The following is a 13611-nucleotide window of genomic DNA, read 5'->3' as shown; positions in this document are numbered from 1 at the left end:
GTTCTAGCAGGGGATGGAACTTACTAGACATTGTTTGTGTTCCTAAAGAAATTACTGTTACTTCAAGTCAAGTTTTACCACCACTGATGTGCAGTGATCATGGGGTTATAAAGGTTTATTTGTTGCTAGATTATTCTACCAAACTTTAATCTAAACCAATGCATGGGAAGTTAATTACAGATTATATGGAAGCAAAACAGTCACTATGTAAAACTAACTGGAGTGAGGTATTCAGTGGAAAAACTGCAGATAGAATGTTTAAAGTTTTGAAAGAGAAATTGTTCGAGTGCAAAAAAAAATTTTAAATCAGGATCTAGACATGCAACATCAGGGGGATATATTTCCATAAGAACAAGGTATCTGATTAAGATGAGAGACAAAATATATAGGGAATGGAAGAGAGGTTGAACTACAACTTTGAAAACTGAAATAAATAAGATCGACAAACATATTAAGCATAATGTGAGACAAGATCAAGAAAAATTTGAGGAAAATTTATATAAAGATATTGAGTATAATAGGAAATATTTTTATAGATACATAAGATGTGGAAGGAGTAAAGACATACAAACTGATAAACTGTGTGCAGATTCTAAAATATGTTTTTAGGTAGAACAGATTATAGATATATTTACAAAATTTGCAAAATAGTTTGGCTTCACAAAGGGGGTGATACTTTGTTCTAGTGACATCCAGGTAACCTCAGATACTGGAATCAAATTAGATTATAGTGAAAAAAAAACTATGCAAACTGGACTGGAACAAAACACAGAGAGGAGATGGAATTAGTAATAATGTCCTAAGTACACTTCAGCAAGAACTTACAGTACCATTGTATCGGTTATTCACTAGGTCATATAAATATGGAGAGATTCCTCAAGATTGGAGACATGCTTATTAAACCTGTCTTTGAGCTGATGGGGAGTAGGACAAACCCAGAGTCATATATACCCTTAAGTCTACTTTCGTGTTGTGGAAAAATAATCGAGAAGGTAGTATTGGATAAGTTCTTGTCAGAATTGGATAGGTTGGAACTTGAAACCATATATCAGCATGCATATGTTGAAAAAGGATGTATTACCACCTGTAACATTATTCTATAAAAATATAATCACAGCTATGAAAGAAAAATTATGCTATGATGTAATTTATATAGATTTAACTTTAGCATTTGACAGGGTCGTGCACAAAACACTGATCAAAAAATTACAACTAGGTATTGATATACTCTTGATAAGATGGATAGCTGCATGGCTTACAAATAGGACATGGCAAGTATTATACAGCAACTGGACAAATGAAATCCTTATTTACAGGCAGGGTGCCCCACAGGGCTCTGTCCTAGGCCCTTACTTGTTTAGATTGCATCTTTCAGACCTAACTTGTCCATCTGAGGTGTTCTACAGTCTATATGTAGACAACATGAAACTGGGTAAACTGATTACATGTGTTACAGATAATGCATGACTGCAAAATAAGTTGACTAAATTGACCATTTGGGCACAGGAGAATAATATGCTGATAAATACATCAAAAACTAAGTATATGAGATTTGGGAGAGATAAACTGAAAGATGAATATTTAATACACCACGCAGTTATTGAAACTGTAGACTCATTTAAGGATCTGGGTATATGGGTAGATCAAGCTATCAATTTTTCTAATCATATCAAACAGTTAGTTAATAGTAGCTATAGAACTAGATTTATAAAGTCTAGGAATTCAAAAATGAAGAAGTCATTGTTTGTTAGTTACATTAGACTCAAATGTGACTACGGAATAACAATATGGAAACCTTGTAAGAAAACAAACATGAGTAAACTGGAAAGAGTACAGTGGAAATATATCAGGGGCATCCATGGATGTGAAACTTTAAATTATTATGAAAGACTAAAACACCTGAATTTGTACAGTGTCTCTTACAGATATCTAAGAAGAGATCCTATTCAGGTTTATAGGGCATTTAGGGACAGCTACCTCTGGGAACATTTGGGGTTATCAAAAAGTACATGAGAATCATCAGACAACTTATGTAGAAGATTCTATAGGAATGAGAAGTGTACTAATTGGTTCTCTGACAGAGTAGCTGATGCATGGAAAAGACCACCAAATTACATTAAAGCAAGTACTAGGAACAGCCTGGGCAATTATTAAGGGAACAAGTCTTTTGGTATATTGAAAATCCTTGAAATATTTGCATGTATGTATGTATTTAACAAAACATCCTTACAGAGGTGCATTCTTCCTACTGTGAAATATTGAGATATACAGATTCTTTGTAGTAGCCAGTCAAATTCATACAGATAAAAATTAAATCTGATATAAAGTAATCCAAGCTCCTAAATTAACTTTTCAGTGTGGGTATCCTGGAATCCCTTTGCTTTCACATAGCATACTTTAACGTGCATTTCATTTCTTTTTATGTGTTTATATATGTTGCAAACCATTTGCATATTTACAAGCATAGTACTCAGTTTATAGTATCTAACAGTTCAAAGACTCTAATGATCCCTTTACCTGATCTTACCTTTTTATGTGTTTATATATGTGCAAACCATTTACATATTTACAAGCATAGTACTCAGTTTATAGTATCTAACAGTTCAAAGAATCTAATGATCTCTTTACCTGATCTTTCCTTTTTATGTGTTTATATATGTTGCAAACCATTTACATATTTACAAGCATAGTACTCAGTTTATAGTATCTAACAGTTCAAAGACTTTAATGATCCCTTTACCTGATCTTACCTTTTTTATGGTCTCCACATTGACAAAACTGGGGGAATGCAGCATAATTCTCTTGTTCTTTGACATGGATTACCATGCTAATTTACACAGCTGAATGATTCTCTGAATTGCTTGGCTTTGTAAATTCCTTCAAGCAGGCATTTGTAGGAGACAGAAAATGCCTCATTAGCATTGACCATGGCCCTACAGATGACCCACGATGGTGGTTCTATAGTCTATGTATGATCACAGCAGTGGGCCTGTCTCTGAAGCAGTGGGCCTGTCTCTGAAGCATTGGGCCTGTCTCTGAACCAGGAAGAACTACTGCCAGCAGGAAACTGGCCATGTTAGGGCTTACTGATTGTGTTAGCCCTTTCTGAATCCCAACCCATGTCTTATGTATTCTCCATTATTCTCATACACTGCAGGGGATGGAGCCTCCTGTCTTCCATTTTTGTGAAGTTATTTGTCTGTTCATCTGCAAGTCGTCCTTATATATTTCTAGACATTAGCCTTACAAGCATTATAGCATTTTCCATTTCTACAAGCCAGAGGGTTGTGTTTATTATACATTTACTAAATGCACCATAGATATTGCATCTGTTACCATGCTTGTTTCTGATTATCAAACTTCTGTTTCAGAGCTGTAACTGGCTCATTTAATGTCTGATGCCATTCCCTGATCTGACACATCTCAACTCTTAGTTGAGGAGCAAAAAAAAAAAAAACAGTTCCCACTCTATTGCCAGATCCATTCTTCTCAACCTGTGCCCCTCAATAAATAATAAATAAAGTTTTTGCTGCAGGGCTAAAAAAATCTGTTTATTTCTACTTCTATCAACTGGCAACTGTAGCAAGCTGGCTTGCTGCAAATTATATCACACAAAAAGCATTAACGTACTTCAGTCCTGTGCCCTGACCTCAAAACCACAAAAGCAATATCAGCATTCAGATCTTATGGTTCATAGGTAGGTACTAGGCTATTGGCCCTAGGGCCTATATAAGCCTAGCCAAAAAGGTACCCTGGCTTTCGCCACCCAAGAAAATTATTTTCCTGTGCTCCTGTCGAGCAGAGCCACAGAGATGATCCCCGGGGTGAATTTCCTATTTCTCATCCAATCATCAAGATTTTTCTTGAGTGCTAATGAGGAGCTTTATTTGATATAGATAGGCAGTTTGTTCCAGAGTTTGGGAAGTCTCTGGAACATGAATCTATCCCTCCAGCATGTTCTGGCATTCAAAAATGCCTGTATGAAAATGACTGTCAATACTGCACATTGTCACAATTCATAATCAAAACAAACATAGCCTTAAGTTTCAAGTTCTTCAAGTCATGGTGACAGATAATTCAGTTTTCATATTTAAATCTGGCCTGCAGATTTGAAGGCAGACATATTATATGCCTGGTTTAAACACCATTTTAAGTCAGATACCTTATCTTAAGCTAAAATGCTATCATTTCATTATTTGATTCTAATTGTCCTGGGAATTCTTTAAAGGGCCTAGCATAAGCTTTAGGCCCTACACCCATGACATGGTATTTTGTGATTCAGAGACATATTAGCTGCAATGAGGAAAAGTCTTGTTATCCATTAATTTTCATGTCTCTGATTCACAGGTAGTACTGTGACATGCAGATCTGCATGCCATGGTAGTAAACTGCTGCTCTTGCAGGCATTACGCACACAAACACCACAGGACCTCATGCCTCCTCCTGACCTATTTCCCCTCCCATAGTTCCCTTCAACTTCTGATCCCCATAATAGCTGAGTGCCATTGCGGCACGTGTTTGGTGTGCCCTGGCAGCTAGTGTGTCCACCGCCTCCTGTTCACCATAGTACTCTACACTCCTTTACGGCACACTGTAGACTCCTTCATGTCTAGTATGGCAAAGCCTGTGTTATGTTTTAATTTACTACATTTATTATATTCACTATCGTGCTGGTCTGTCTGGTTTATTTTGAACTTGTACTGCCGAAATGCAATCAAACATTTCCTAAGAATGTTTTCCACCACCTCCTCTGTAAATTAATGTCAGATATATGGGGTGGGTTTACAACTGCTTTGTAGAAATTCATAACAATTACTTTTTTCTCACAAAGCAGTGTTCTCCTGTCACTTTCAGTGACCTGTTTAACAAATCCTGAAGAGGAGTCAATAGAACGTAGGACAATTCCCCATCCCCACCTCCACAGGACCCTTTCCCGATGTCACCACTTCCTATAATCTTTTAGCCTATTCACTCTGAGGGGTGAGAGTCAAGTATCACTAGGCTAGGTGAGAGGACTACAGCTCATTCTTTCCTGCTTAGGAAGCATTATTAGCTTATCCATTCTCTAGAGGTTAAGAGATAGGTCTTAGAGAGCAGACCAATTTGTGTGTCCTGTGGAGCAGCCTAGCCCTAGAGCTGATCCCCCTTGGTAGCTCCTTTCATCTACTCAATGCTATCCACACTTTGAGGAAGCGTACAAGTTCCCAGACTACTAACTGTACTGCACTGCACTCTCTCAGCATCATGTGTTCACAGGTTCTTTCTCCATCTGTCCTTAACTTTCATCTTCTCTATCTTCTCTGACAGTTCGAATCCACTGCCTTATATAAATCATCACATCAGCCTGCTTTACCAACTTTATCTTTTTTGTAAAATCTTGTATCCAGGTAGTTGCAATTTCCACCATTTTATGTTCACTCAAGACTCTATAATCCTCATATATCTACTTTCATCTCAGCTAAAGATGTCTGTAATTCCTCAGTGTTGCAGAAAATGCTACTTGCAATACACAGCAGCAGCAGTAGCATTTTTTACCCCTCCTGTTCCTTAATTAGTCATCCTTTCTTTGCCTGCCAGCCATCACTTGTTTTCTCTGCTCCTGTCAGGTTTTGCTGTTATCTATCAGTACCTGTTTCACTTTACTGACTACCTATCACTTCAGGTAATTCCACGCAGGGACTTATTTACTCCAAACCCTGTTTCTTTGCCTGCTGTCTCTGACACTTATTTTCTCCTTCCAGCAGTGCTGTCAACTGACACGTGTGGCTCTTCAGTGAATGGCATTGTGCACATCAGTCATCAGTTACCTTATCATCCTTCCTTACTGTCAGAAGATAGGTCAAACTGTTGTATTATGGTTCTTTCGTTACACTTTGTGTCTCCCATGTTAGTATACGTAGAGGTGGATGTCTTAGAAGTGACTCACATTCACTAACTGTAGGCCATTTATAGTATTAACCCTAGCTTAGAACTGTGGGGAGCTTCAGAAGGTATCTTCAACATATAAGGAATATGTAGGCATTGCAAAACGGTATCTTGAGCGCAGTAAATATGGCTTCCCATGCAAAGCCATATAAATTTGTAGCAATGAATCATTACATTCAATAGTTATTAATTTTATTCATACATTTCCATTCACACCTCATTAATTCAGAACATGTTGCTGCTCATATAAAATATGTGCTGCTCCATTTGCTTAATGCACTCATTGCCTCACTTTATTATGGGCTGCTGCATCTAGGTTTAATGGAGCCATACTTAACTTAGCTAATTCATCTTGAAGAAACTGTTCTCTGTCTTGTACCACTGATGATTGGTATTGTGCAACTACTCCTCAGATACAAAGTGTGCCAAGCAGGCAATAAATGGAAATTTTACAGAGCTACATTCAACAGCAATATGTCATTGTTGAAATGAAAACGTGTTATGTGGGGAATAGCTTCACACTTCATTATCTCCCTCAAAATAATAAATAATCTAAGACTGGATGTTAAAAAAGCAGCTCTGTGATTGAATTGATTGGTATGATATGATAAAAGTGCTTCATAGCAGTTAAAGGAATTACTTCATTTCTTCAGTCTGCCTCTTCCTCTGTTAGTAATTTTATTTTATTTTACGTATTTGTTCACCATGTAAACCCACTGGATGTAATTCTCTATTTTCAAGGTCAGTCTGAGACCATATCATAACTGAACACACCCTTGTTGCTGGCCACTCTTTTTCCTTTAGAATTTGTGGCCTTTGTTCCTTAGCAACATCAGTCCTATAACCCTGGGAGCTGGAAGTAAGAGTCAGACATTATGGGTGTCATCATTTAGTGCTTGTAACATCTCCATTGGATGGACAGTACTATCTATTGTCCCTTTAGCTGTGTTAATGTAGCTGTTTCATTCCAGAGGCTCACAGTGCTCTCTTAGGTGCTCTTCTTAGGGAGGGGGGCTAACAAAACTGAGGTATCGTAGATGTTTTCCTTCCCCTCAGAATGGCGGAGCTGGCATTATCCTTTCATTCCTTTCCCCAGACAATGGCACCATCACCAAAGCTGCTGATTTTATGTTGGACATTTGGGGCATTGTAATACCCAAAACGTTACATGGTAGAAATGACACTGTTGCAGCCTATTGAGGAAGGAGCAATGGGTAAGCTCAGTAATGCTTTCAAAAACAAGTGTAACACAGAAGTGTTTGATTAGAAAATTATGAAAAGAAACAGAAATTGCAAGAATTTCAGGCTTCTCTTTCATGAACAACCATCCTAATTCTCCATTTTTAGTCTGGAGTTGATTAATTGTTATGCCTATATAGCTAGCTCATTAATACTATAAATGTGTGCTTTGTCTACATGCCTCTGTGCTCTGTATAGTCTTTATCCTTGTGTAATAGTGAATCTATTCATTTTTACAACCTGTGTGCTTCTATACCTCTCAGCTGTGAGCGGTAACTGAACATAGTGATGTGACAAACACTTAGACTGTTTACCAAAAAGTAAAATAAAACTAGCAGTTAAAAGGAACATTTCACTCATATATTACCACGTGACAGGAATGTGTTTATATATACCAGCTTCTTTAATACCAAAAATTATGAATGAGGCAGTTCTCAATTAAACCCTTTTATTCACTTTGAGAATGTATTAGTGAACTGCTGGGAGTTTAGATTGTTAAACCAGTTTAAGAAATTCAAGATTAGTTGGAATGGGATGCAACTGCTTAAGTGGAGTAACATAGTTTATTTGTCACAGTCGTCTGAAGGAATTTTAATATTCTGGTAATTCAGTAAAGGGAAAATAAATGAAAACTTTGACACTCAAAATTATGCTGTTCAAATCTTTGCATTACGTCTAAGAGATGGTTGTGTTGATTTCACAGTATGACATTTTTTAAATTAAAAAAATAATAATGCACTGTCAATACTGACAATACACATTCCTGTTATGAAACTGGAATACACATAAGCAATGCATTGTAATTAATAAATTAAACATAGTTTTGTTAACTGTTGGCTTAGCAAGACCATTATTATTTGGATGTTTTTTATTCTATCTTTTAGGATGCTCAGTGTGGACAAGGAGTTAGGTTTCGAAACATCACCTGCATGGTGTTTGATGGGTCCCAAGAAGATGAGGGGAAGGTTGTGGAGGAGGAATTATGTGGAGATTTGGAACCATCTGTAGATGGAGACAAACAAATTCTCCTGGAAGAGGATTGCACAGTTCCATGTCCAGGTATCATATGCTTTATATTACAGGATTTCATATTAGTGAGAAGAAACTATATTCGTGCATGAGTAATGCCAGCAAAGCAATATTTTTTTCATTTTTGTTAGAATCTATAACTTCAGTGGATTGTAACTGTAGTGACATCTGGATAAAAATGACAAAATACAATTCATGAAAAAATGCACAAGGCTAAATCAAATACTTATATGAAACTACAAAGCACATAGTAGTGTAGCCAGCAATGCATATTGGGAACATGAATGTTTCTGAAGTATAGCCAAACAACCATTTATGCTGTGCTGACGAGCTCAATAAATAAACCAAAATATGCATGCCTTAGCTAATGGACTTTGGCTTTATTGATCTGAATGTTACCATAAAGACTTAAAAAAGTCATGAACATTCATAAACCATGTAGCGGAAACACTTGATGTCTTTAAGGGATAATTTGCATATATCTCATGGGCCACCATTAAAGGAGGTTTAAGATATCACACAGTGAAAACCGTATCTTGGAGTCACATATTATGCAGTCAGGTAAGCTGTGCCCTTTGGCTGCTCACACTGGGGTTCTAATCCCAGGGAGATACACACACACACACACACACACACACACACACACACACACACACACACACACACACACACACACAGACACACACACATCAGATACGTTTAATTATGTTTTCATTCATTTACACCACTTTTTCTGCCTCCGCTTGCTGCTTTAGCAGAGGTCATATCTTTCACTCTGCTTCTGTCAATATGACATTAATGCAAGTCAAATATAATATGAATCGAAATTAGTTTTTTATTTGTTCGTTTTTTTTTTTTTGAGTGAAGAGTTCCAATGTAATCTTAGGTCATCCATTCTTTCTCTTACCTTGGTGACTGTTGCCCACCTGATGAGCCCAGTAAATCTGTGACAAAAGAAAATGAGCCCAGAATATGTGACAGAATATGTGACACTATAGCATGAGTCACTGAACACTTGAACAAGGCTGCAGGCACAAGAAAAAGTGACTGCTTTAAAAAAGCTGCACTTTACAATCAGGACCATAACAAATGTTTCAGAGAAGGTTCAATGATTTCATCTGCCAGTATTTCAGATTAAAGGGAATTTTAATACAGGATGGATATGGTTTCTGCAGTGTATAAAATTATGCTTAAGAATAATCATAGACATAAAATGCAAAAATTCCTAAGGGTTCATGATTATATCTCTAAGAAAAGACAAAGCAAAGAAGCAAGCATGCTACACAGATCCAGAGCAATTCATCAACTAGGCAGCCTGAAAAGATTCAAAGGCACAAGAGAGCTAGACATGACTTATCCAATGGAAATAGTTCAGTGTGACCTTCAACTTAAAGCTGAGATGTGTACCATGATGAGATGCACGCTTCTTCAAACAGCCGGACAGGTGACATGACTTTTGGAAGAAATTAAGATTCATGAATGTAAAGTGCATTAAAGACTGAGGACAGTTCACCTCATCCCCCCACCCCCAGTGTTTGGAATGGTTCATTGACTTTGGCAATAAGAAGTGGTGGAGATAACTGAGTACTAACATTATGTATGGAAGTAGATGAATATGTATGTATTTATGTATGAGTGTGTGTCTGTGTGTGTATGTTTACATGCATTTATTTATTATTTGGTAATACTGCAAGTATGTAACATATGTAATTTTTGTCTTTAGGCATGACTGACACAAGTGCCTCACCACAGAGCAGTATCACAGAAATACAAGTGTTAAGCATAACAGGAATATTTGGTGTGGTGCAAATTATATTACAATATAATCTATAAATCAGGAAGTTGGTATGGTATAGAAAGTTTTAAGTATCTGGCACACAGTTTTATTAAAAGAGAGCAGCATTTAACTTTAGTACTGACTGAGTTCAATATATCATCACATCCTATAAGAGACAGAGGTGAGTAACACATAATCATTATGTGTGCAGGTTTATGGATAATAAGGGCAAGAAAAATCTGGGAGAAAAGTAACAATTATATTGCATTACATCTACATGATGTCAGAGGAAATTAACATGTTATGCTCCTTCCATCTCTCACATCATCTCAGCATGGATTATCTCTAGGTCTGTAAATACATTTGCAGACCTAGTGAGCTATTATTCCTACAAGCTTTTCCATATTTTCTTCCTCTCATTTTAATTCCCTTTCAAGATGACCACTTTTCATTATCCGGAAATTATTTTGTATTTTTGTGTCATGGTGCCCTCAGATCATTTCTGGCCTGTAATGGAAAGTGCTCCATCTCATTTAGTATCTGTTTATATCATTTAATTTCCATACCACACACTTTACTGTTAGCGTCTCACAGGACTCCTTTCAGCAACTGATGGTCTCTTTCCATAAATGGCCAGTCAAACTCCACAGAGTACTCAAGTTATGGTCTGACTAGAATAAAGTGGCAGCATTATTTCCTGGTTTCAAGATTCTATCTCCCTAAGGATGCACTTCTTGTTTTTTGGAGTCCCTCTACCTGAGGATGTACTTCTGCATTTCTGAAATCTAATTCCCTAAAATATACCCAAGTATTTTCTGTAGTCATCCCACTTTACTACACATCTTTTTCAGATGTGATGTATCCCCCAATCATCTTCCTGCTCTGTTTTTATTACTCACACAAAGCATTTTCTTCACACAGAGTTTGGTGTGGTTTATCTGACAGTATGGCACAGATGTTTGTATATGTGCTGCTAAAACTATACCCTGCAGTAACTCTAGGTTTTCTCCCAACATTCTCCATTTGCCTACTGTTGACTGAGCAAGTTACTTGACCATTGTTCCCAAATCACACCTGAAAAGGGAGTGCTTACCCACTTAACAAATATGATTATTATTATTATTATTATTATTATTATTATTATTATTATTATTATTATGGCCAAATCCTTCCTTAGATTACCACCCATCCTCCAATCCTGCACCAGTTTTTGTGTCTTCACCAAAGAGTTTGATCTAATTTTTATTTCCCTCTATTATATTTGAAACAAACACACTGGATACATGTGATTCCTTGCAGTATTCCACTAACCAGTTTTGTTATTCCTAATATTATCCTTCTTCACAAGCTTGTGTGCTGTACTTCAGCTGTGTATCTCCTCAGTCTTAGACTATGCAGATATCCAATAAGCCTTAGACTATGCAAATTTCCAATAAACTGCCAATGTGGAACCAAGTCATAGTAGCTGGTGAAGTCCAAGGATACCAGGTCTACCTGTAGTTACCTAACAAGTTCTCAGGTGACACGGCCCAAAACTGGCTCATCTTTTACTGACAGCACCTTTAGGTTATAAACCCATATTAACTGAAGTCCTGGAAATTTCTGTTCATTACAAAAACAGGAAGTCTTTGCCTTTGGATTGTCTCCATGAATTTCTTTACCACTGCTGTTAGACTAAGAGACCTGTAGTTCCTGCGGTCTTTCCTGATCACCTCTTGTACAAAAGTACCTCTCTTGTCTTGCAGCTCTCATGCTCACCTGCACAGACCAGTGATCACTGACCAGTGATATGTCAAAGATCTTTCTCAGGGAATGCACCCATGCATTGCCACTTTCCAGAGGAAACTGTAAAGCAACCTATTTAGCCCTTTGCTGAATCTGCCCAGACATTCATCAGATTTTTGAAGACACGAAGGGCAACCCACCTGGCCTTTGGCCTTATCCGTCCATAAACTAACCAATTTTCTCTCCATTTCTTCCATGTCTATCCTTGTATCTGTCCATTGCCCTACTAGCTCTGTCTTACCTCCATTTAGCATGGCACCATCACATCCCTTTCCTTTGTGAAAGCTGTGTTAGAAGATTTATTCAATACACCTGCTTCTCCCCTCTCATACATGTTATCCCACCAAAACATGATCAGTCCATCCAGGTCTGTCCCTGTTATATACCTAAAACTAAAAAGTTCCCCTCCTCACACTTTCTGTTAACTGCCATTTGACTCAGAGCTTTGCTGTGCTCAACTCCTTTGATGCCTTTCTTCTAGGCTTATTTTATTGCGTTTGCTTTGCTTATCTATTTCTCCCCATTCATTTCTTGTTGGTCTTTTGCCTAGTTGCTAGACTAACATTTATGTAAAAGAATATTGGATCTTTTTCCTCTTTTTCTATTTTTGCTTCTTCCTCAAACCCTTGTGCACGGTACTGAGTACTCCATCCCAGTGCCATTCCTATAACCTGTTAACTCCGTCAATTTACCTCCAGACTTAAAGCAAACATTTGACCATCTCCACTAGCACAGTGTAATGTATTCTCCTAAAACCTCAAATTGTCACCTTTGTGTTTGTGGGCTGATCACTGTTGGCCCATTTCATCTTCACATTAACATCTGTGATGCCATCCTCTTTGGTTGGGGCGATATGGAGAATCCTGTCCTTTCCATACAGTTCTACATTATTTGGCTGAATACCCACAGTCACTATCTTCTCCCACTCTTAATTGGGGATTAGAATCCAGTACTCTGCTTGTGGCTGATTCAGATTCCCCCTTGAGTATATGCTTTTCCCTCACACATGACAATTGTATTCTGTCCCATGCTACAACTTTATTTTGTTCCCAGTTTCTGTTCAGCTTCCTGTATTAACACTTCTTGGGGTGCTATACACTGTATCTATCAATTGGCTCTCCTGCTGATTCCTGTACCTTAACTGCCGGGGGTTTACTTTTGGTTCTGACACCATTCCTGTCATCAAAGCCCTTTGTGTCCCACACTTCAGCTAAACAGCAATGCAGTTTCTCAGTCTTAGACTCTGCATATTTCCTGTGGACTGCCTCTTCCCTGTTTCTATTTCTGACCTACATTCGATGCATTATTTTGATTTGTTCGTTCTTTTGCCTCAGTCATCCTACACTGTGTCATTTCTCAAAACCTGTACCTAGGCACCTCTATGTCCCACCCAACAATGTCCACCCAATCCTCCTGTTTTATTTCTCCCAACTCTCCCGTCTTCCTACCTCGGTCTTTGCATTGCCTGCTAATACTGCCCAGCCCTGCTTTAAAACAGCCTTGTTTGTTCCTCTTCTATGTTCTGTCCTTTTTTCTATCCATTTACTGACTGAGTACATTTCATAGTCTTCTGCTTCTGTAACACCCTTTTATCCTCTTCAAGGTTAGTTTAAAGACATTTTTGTGATGTAGCTTTCCAACCCAGATCTAAACATTGCTGCACTTTCTCAGCAAAGATAGAGCCTTTCCTCTAGCATATGGCTGGTCCATGTCCCAGGTATACCCCACTTTTTTTTTTTTGCAAGTTCCAAGCCCTATTCCCTTGTCCACTGCTGCAGGCAATTGTTATCCTGTCATTATGCTAGCTTTTAGTATAACATTTTCAATATGCTACCTTCATCAACCAGTCCTGGCAT

The 13611-nt window shown here is 37.7% G+C and overlaps 1 protein-coding gene across 4 annotated transcripts in view; it reads left to right on the top strand.

Moving 5' to 3' along the window:
- THSD7A (thrombospondin type 1 domain containing 7A) overlaps positions 1 to 13611 on the top strand; it is a 2877792-nt gene that overhangs the window by 2630077 nt on the left and 234104 nt on the right. For all 4 annotated transcript variants that reach the window (XM_044066751.1, XM_044066750.1, XM_044066748.1 and 1 more), the window contains one exon: positions 8049 to 8223. In XM_044066751.1, coding sequence (XP_043922686.1) covers positions 8049 to 8223 — 175 coding nt within the window. The remainder of the gene's footprint in view (positions 1 to 8048; positions 8224 to 13611) is intronic.

The sequence above is a fragment of the Protopterus annectens genome, chromosome 3.part1 (assembly GCF_019279795.1).
Source record: "Protopterus annectens isolate FY-2018-M chromosome 3.part1, PAN1.0, whole genome shotgun sequence".
Taxonomy (NCBI): domain Eukaryota; kingdom Metazoa; phylum Chordata; order Ceratodontiformes; family Protopteridae; genus Protopterus; species Protopterus annectens.
This window is presented reverse-complemented; position numbering and strand designations above follow the sequence as displayed.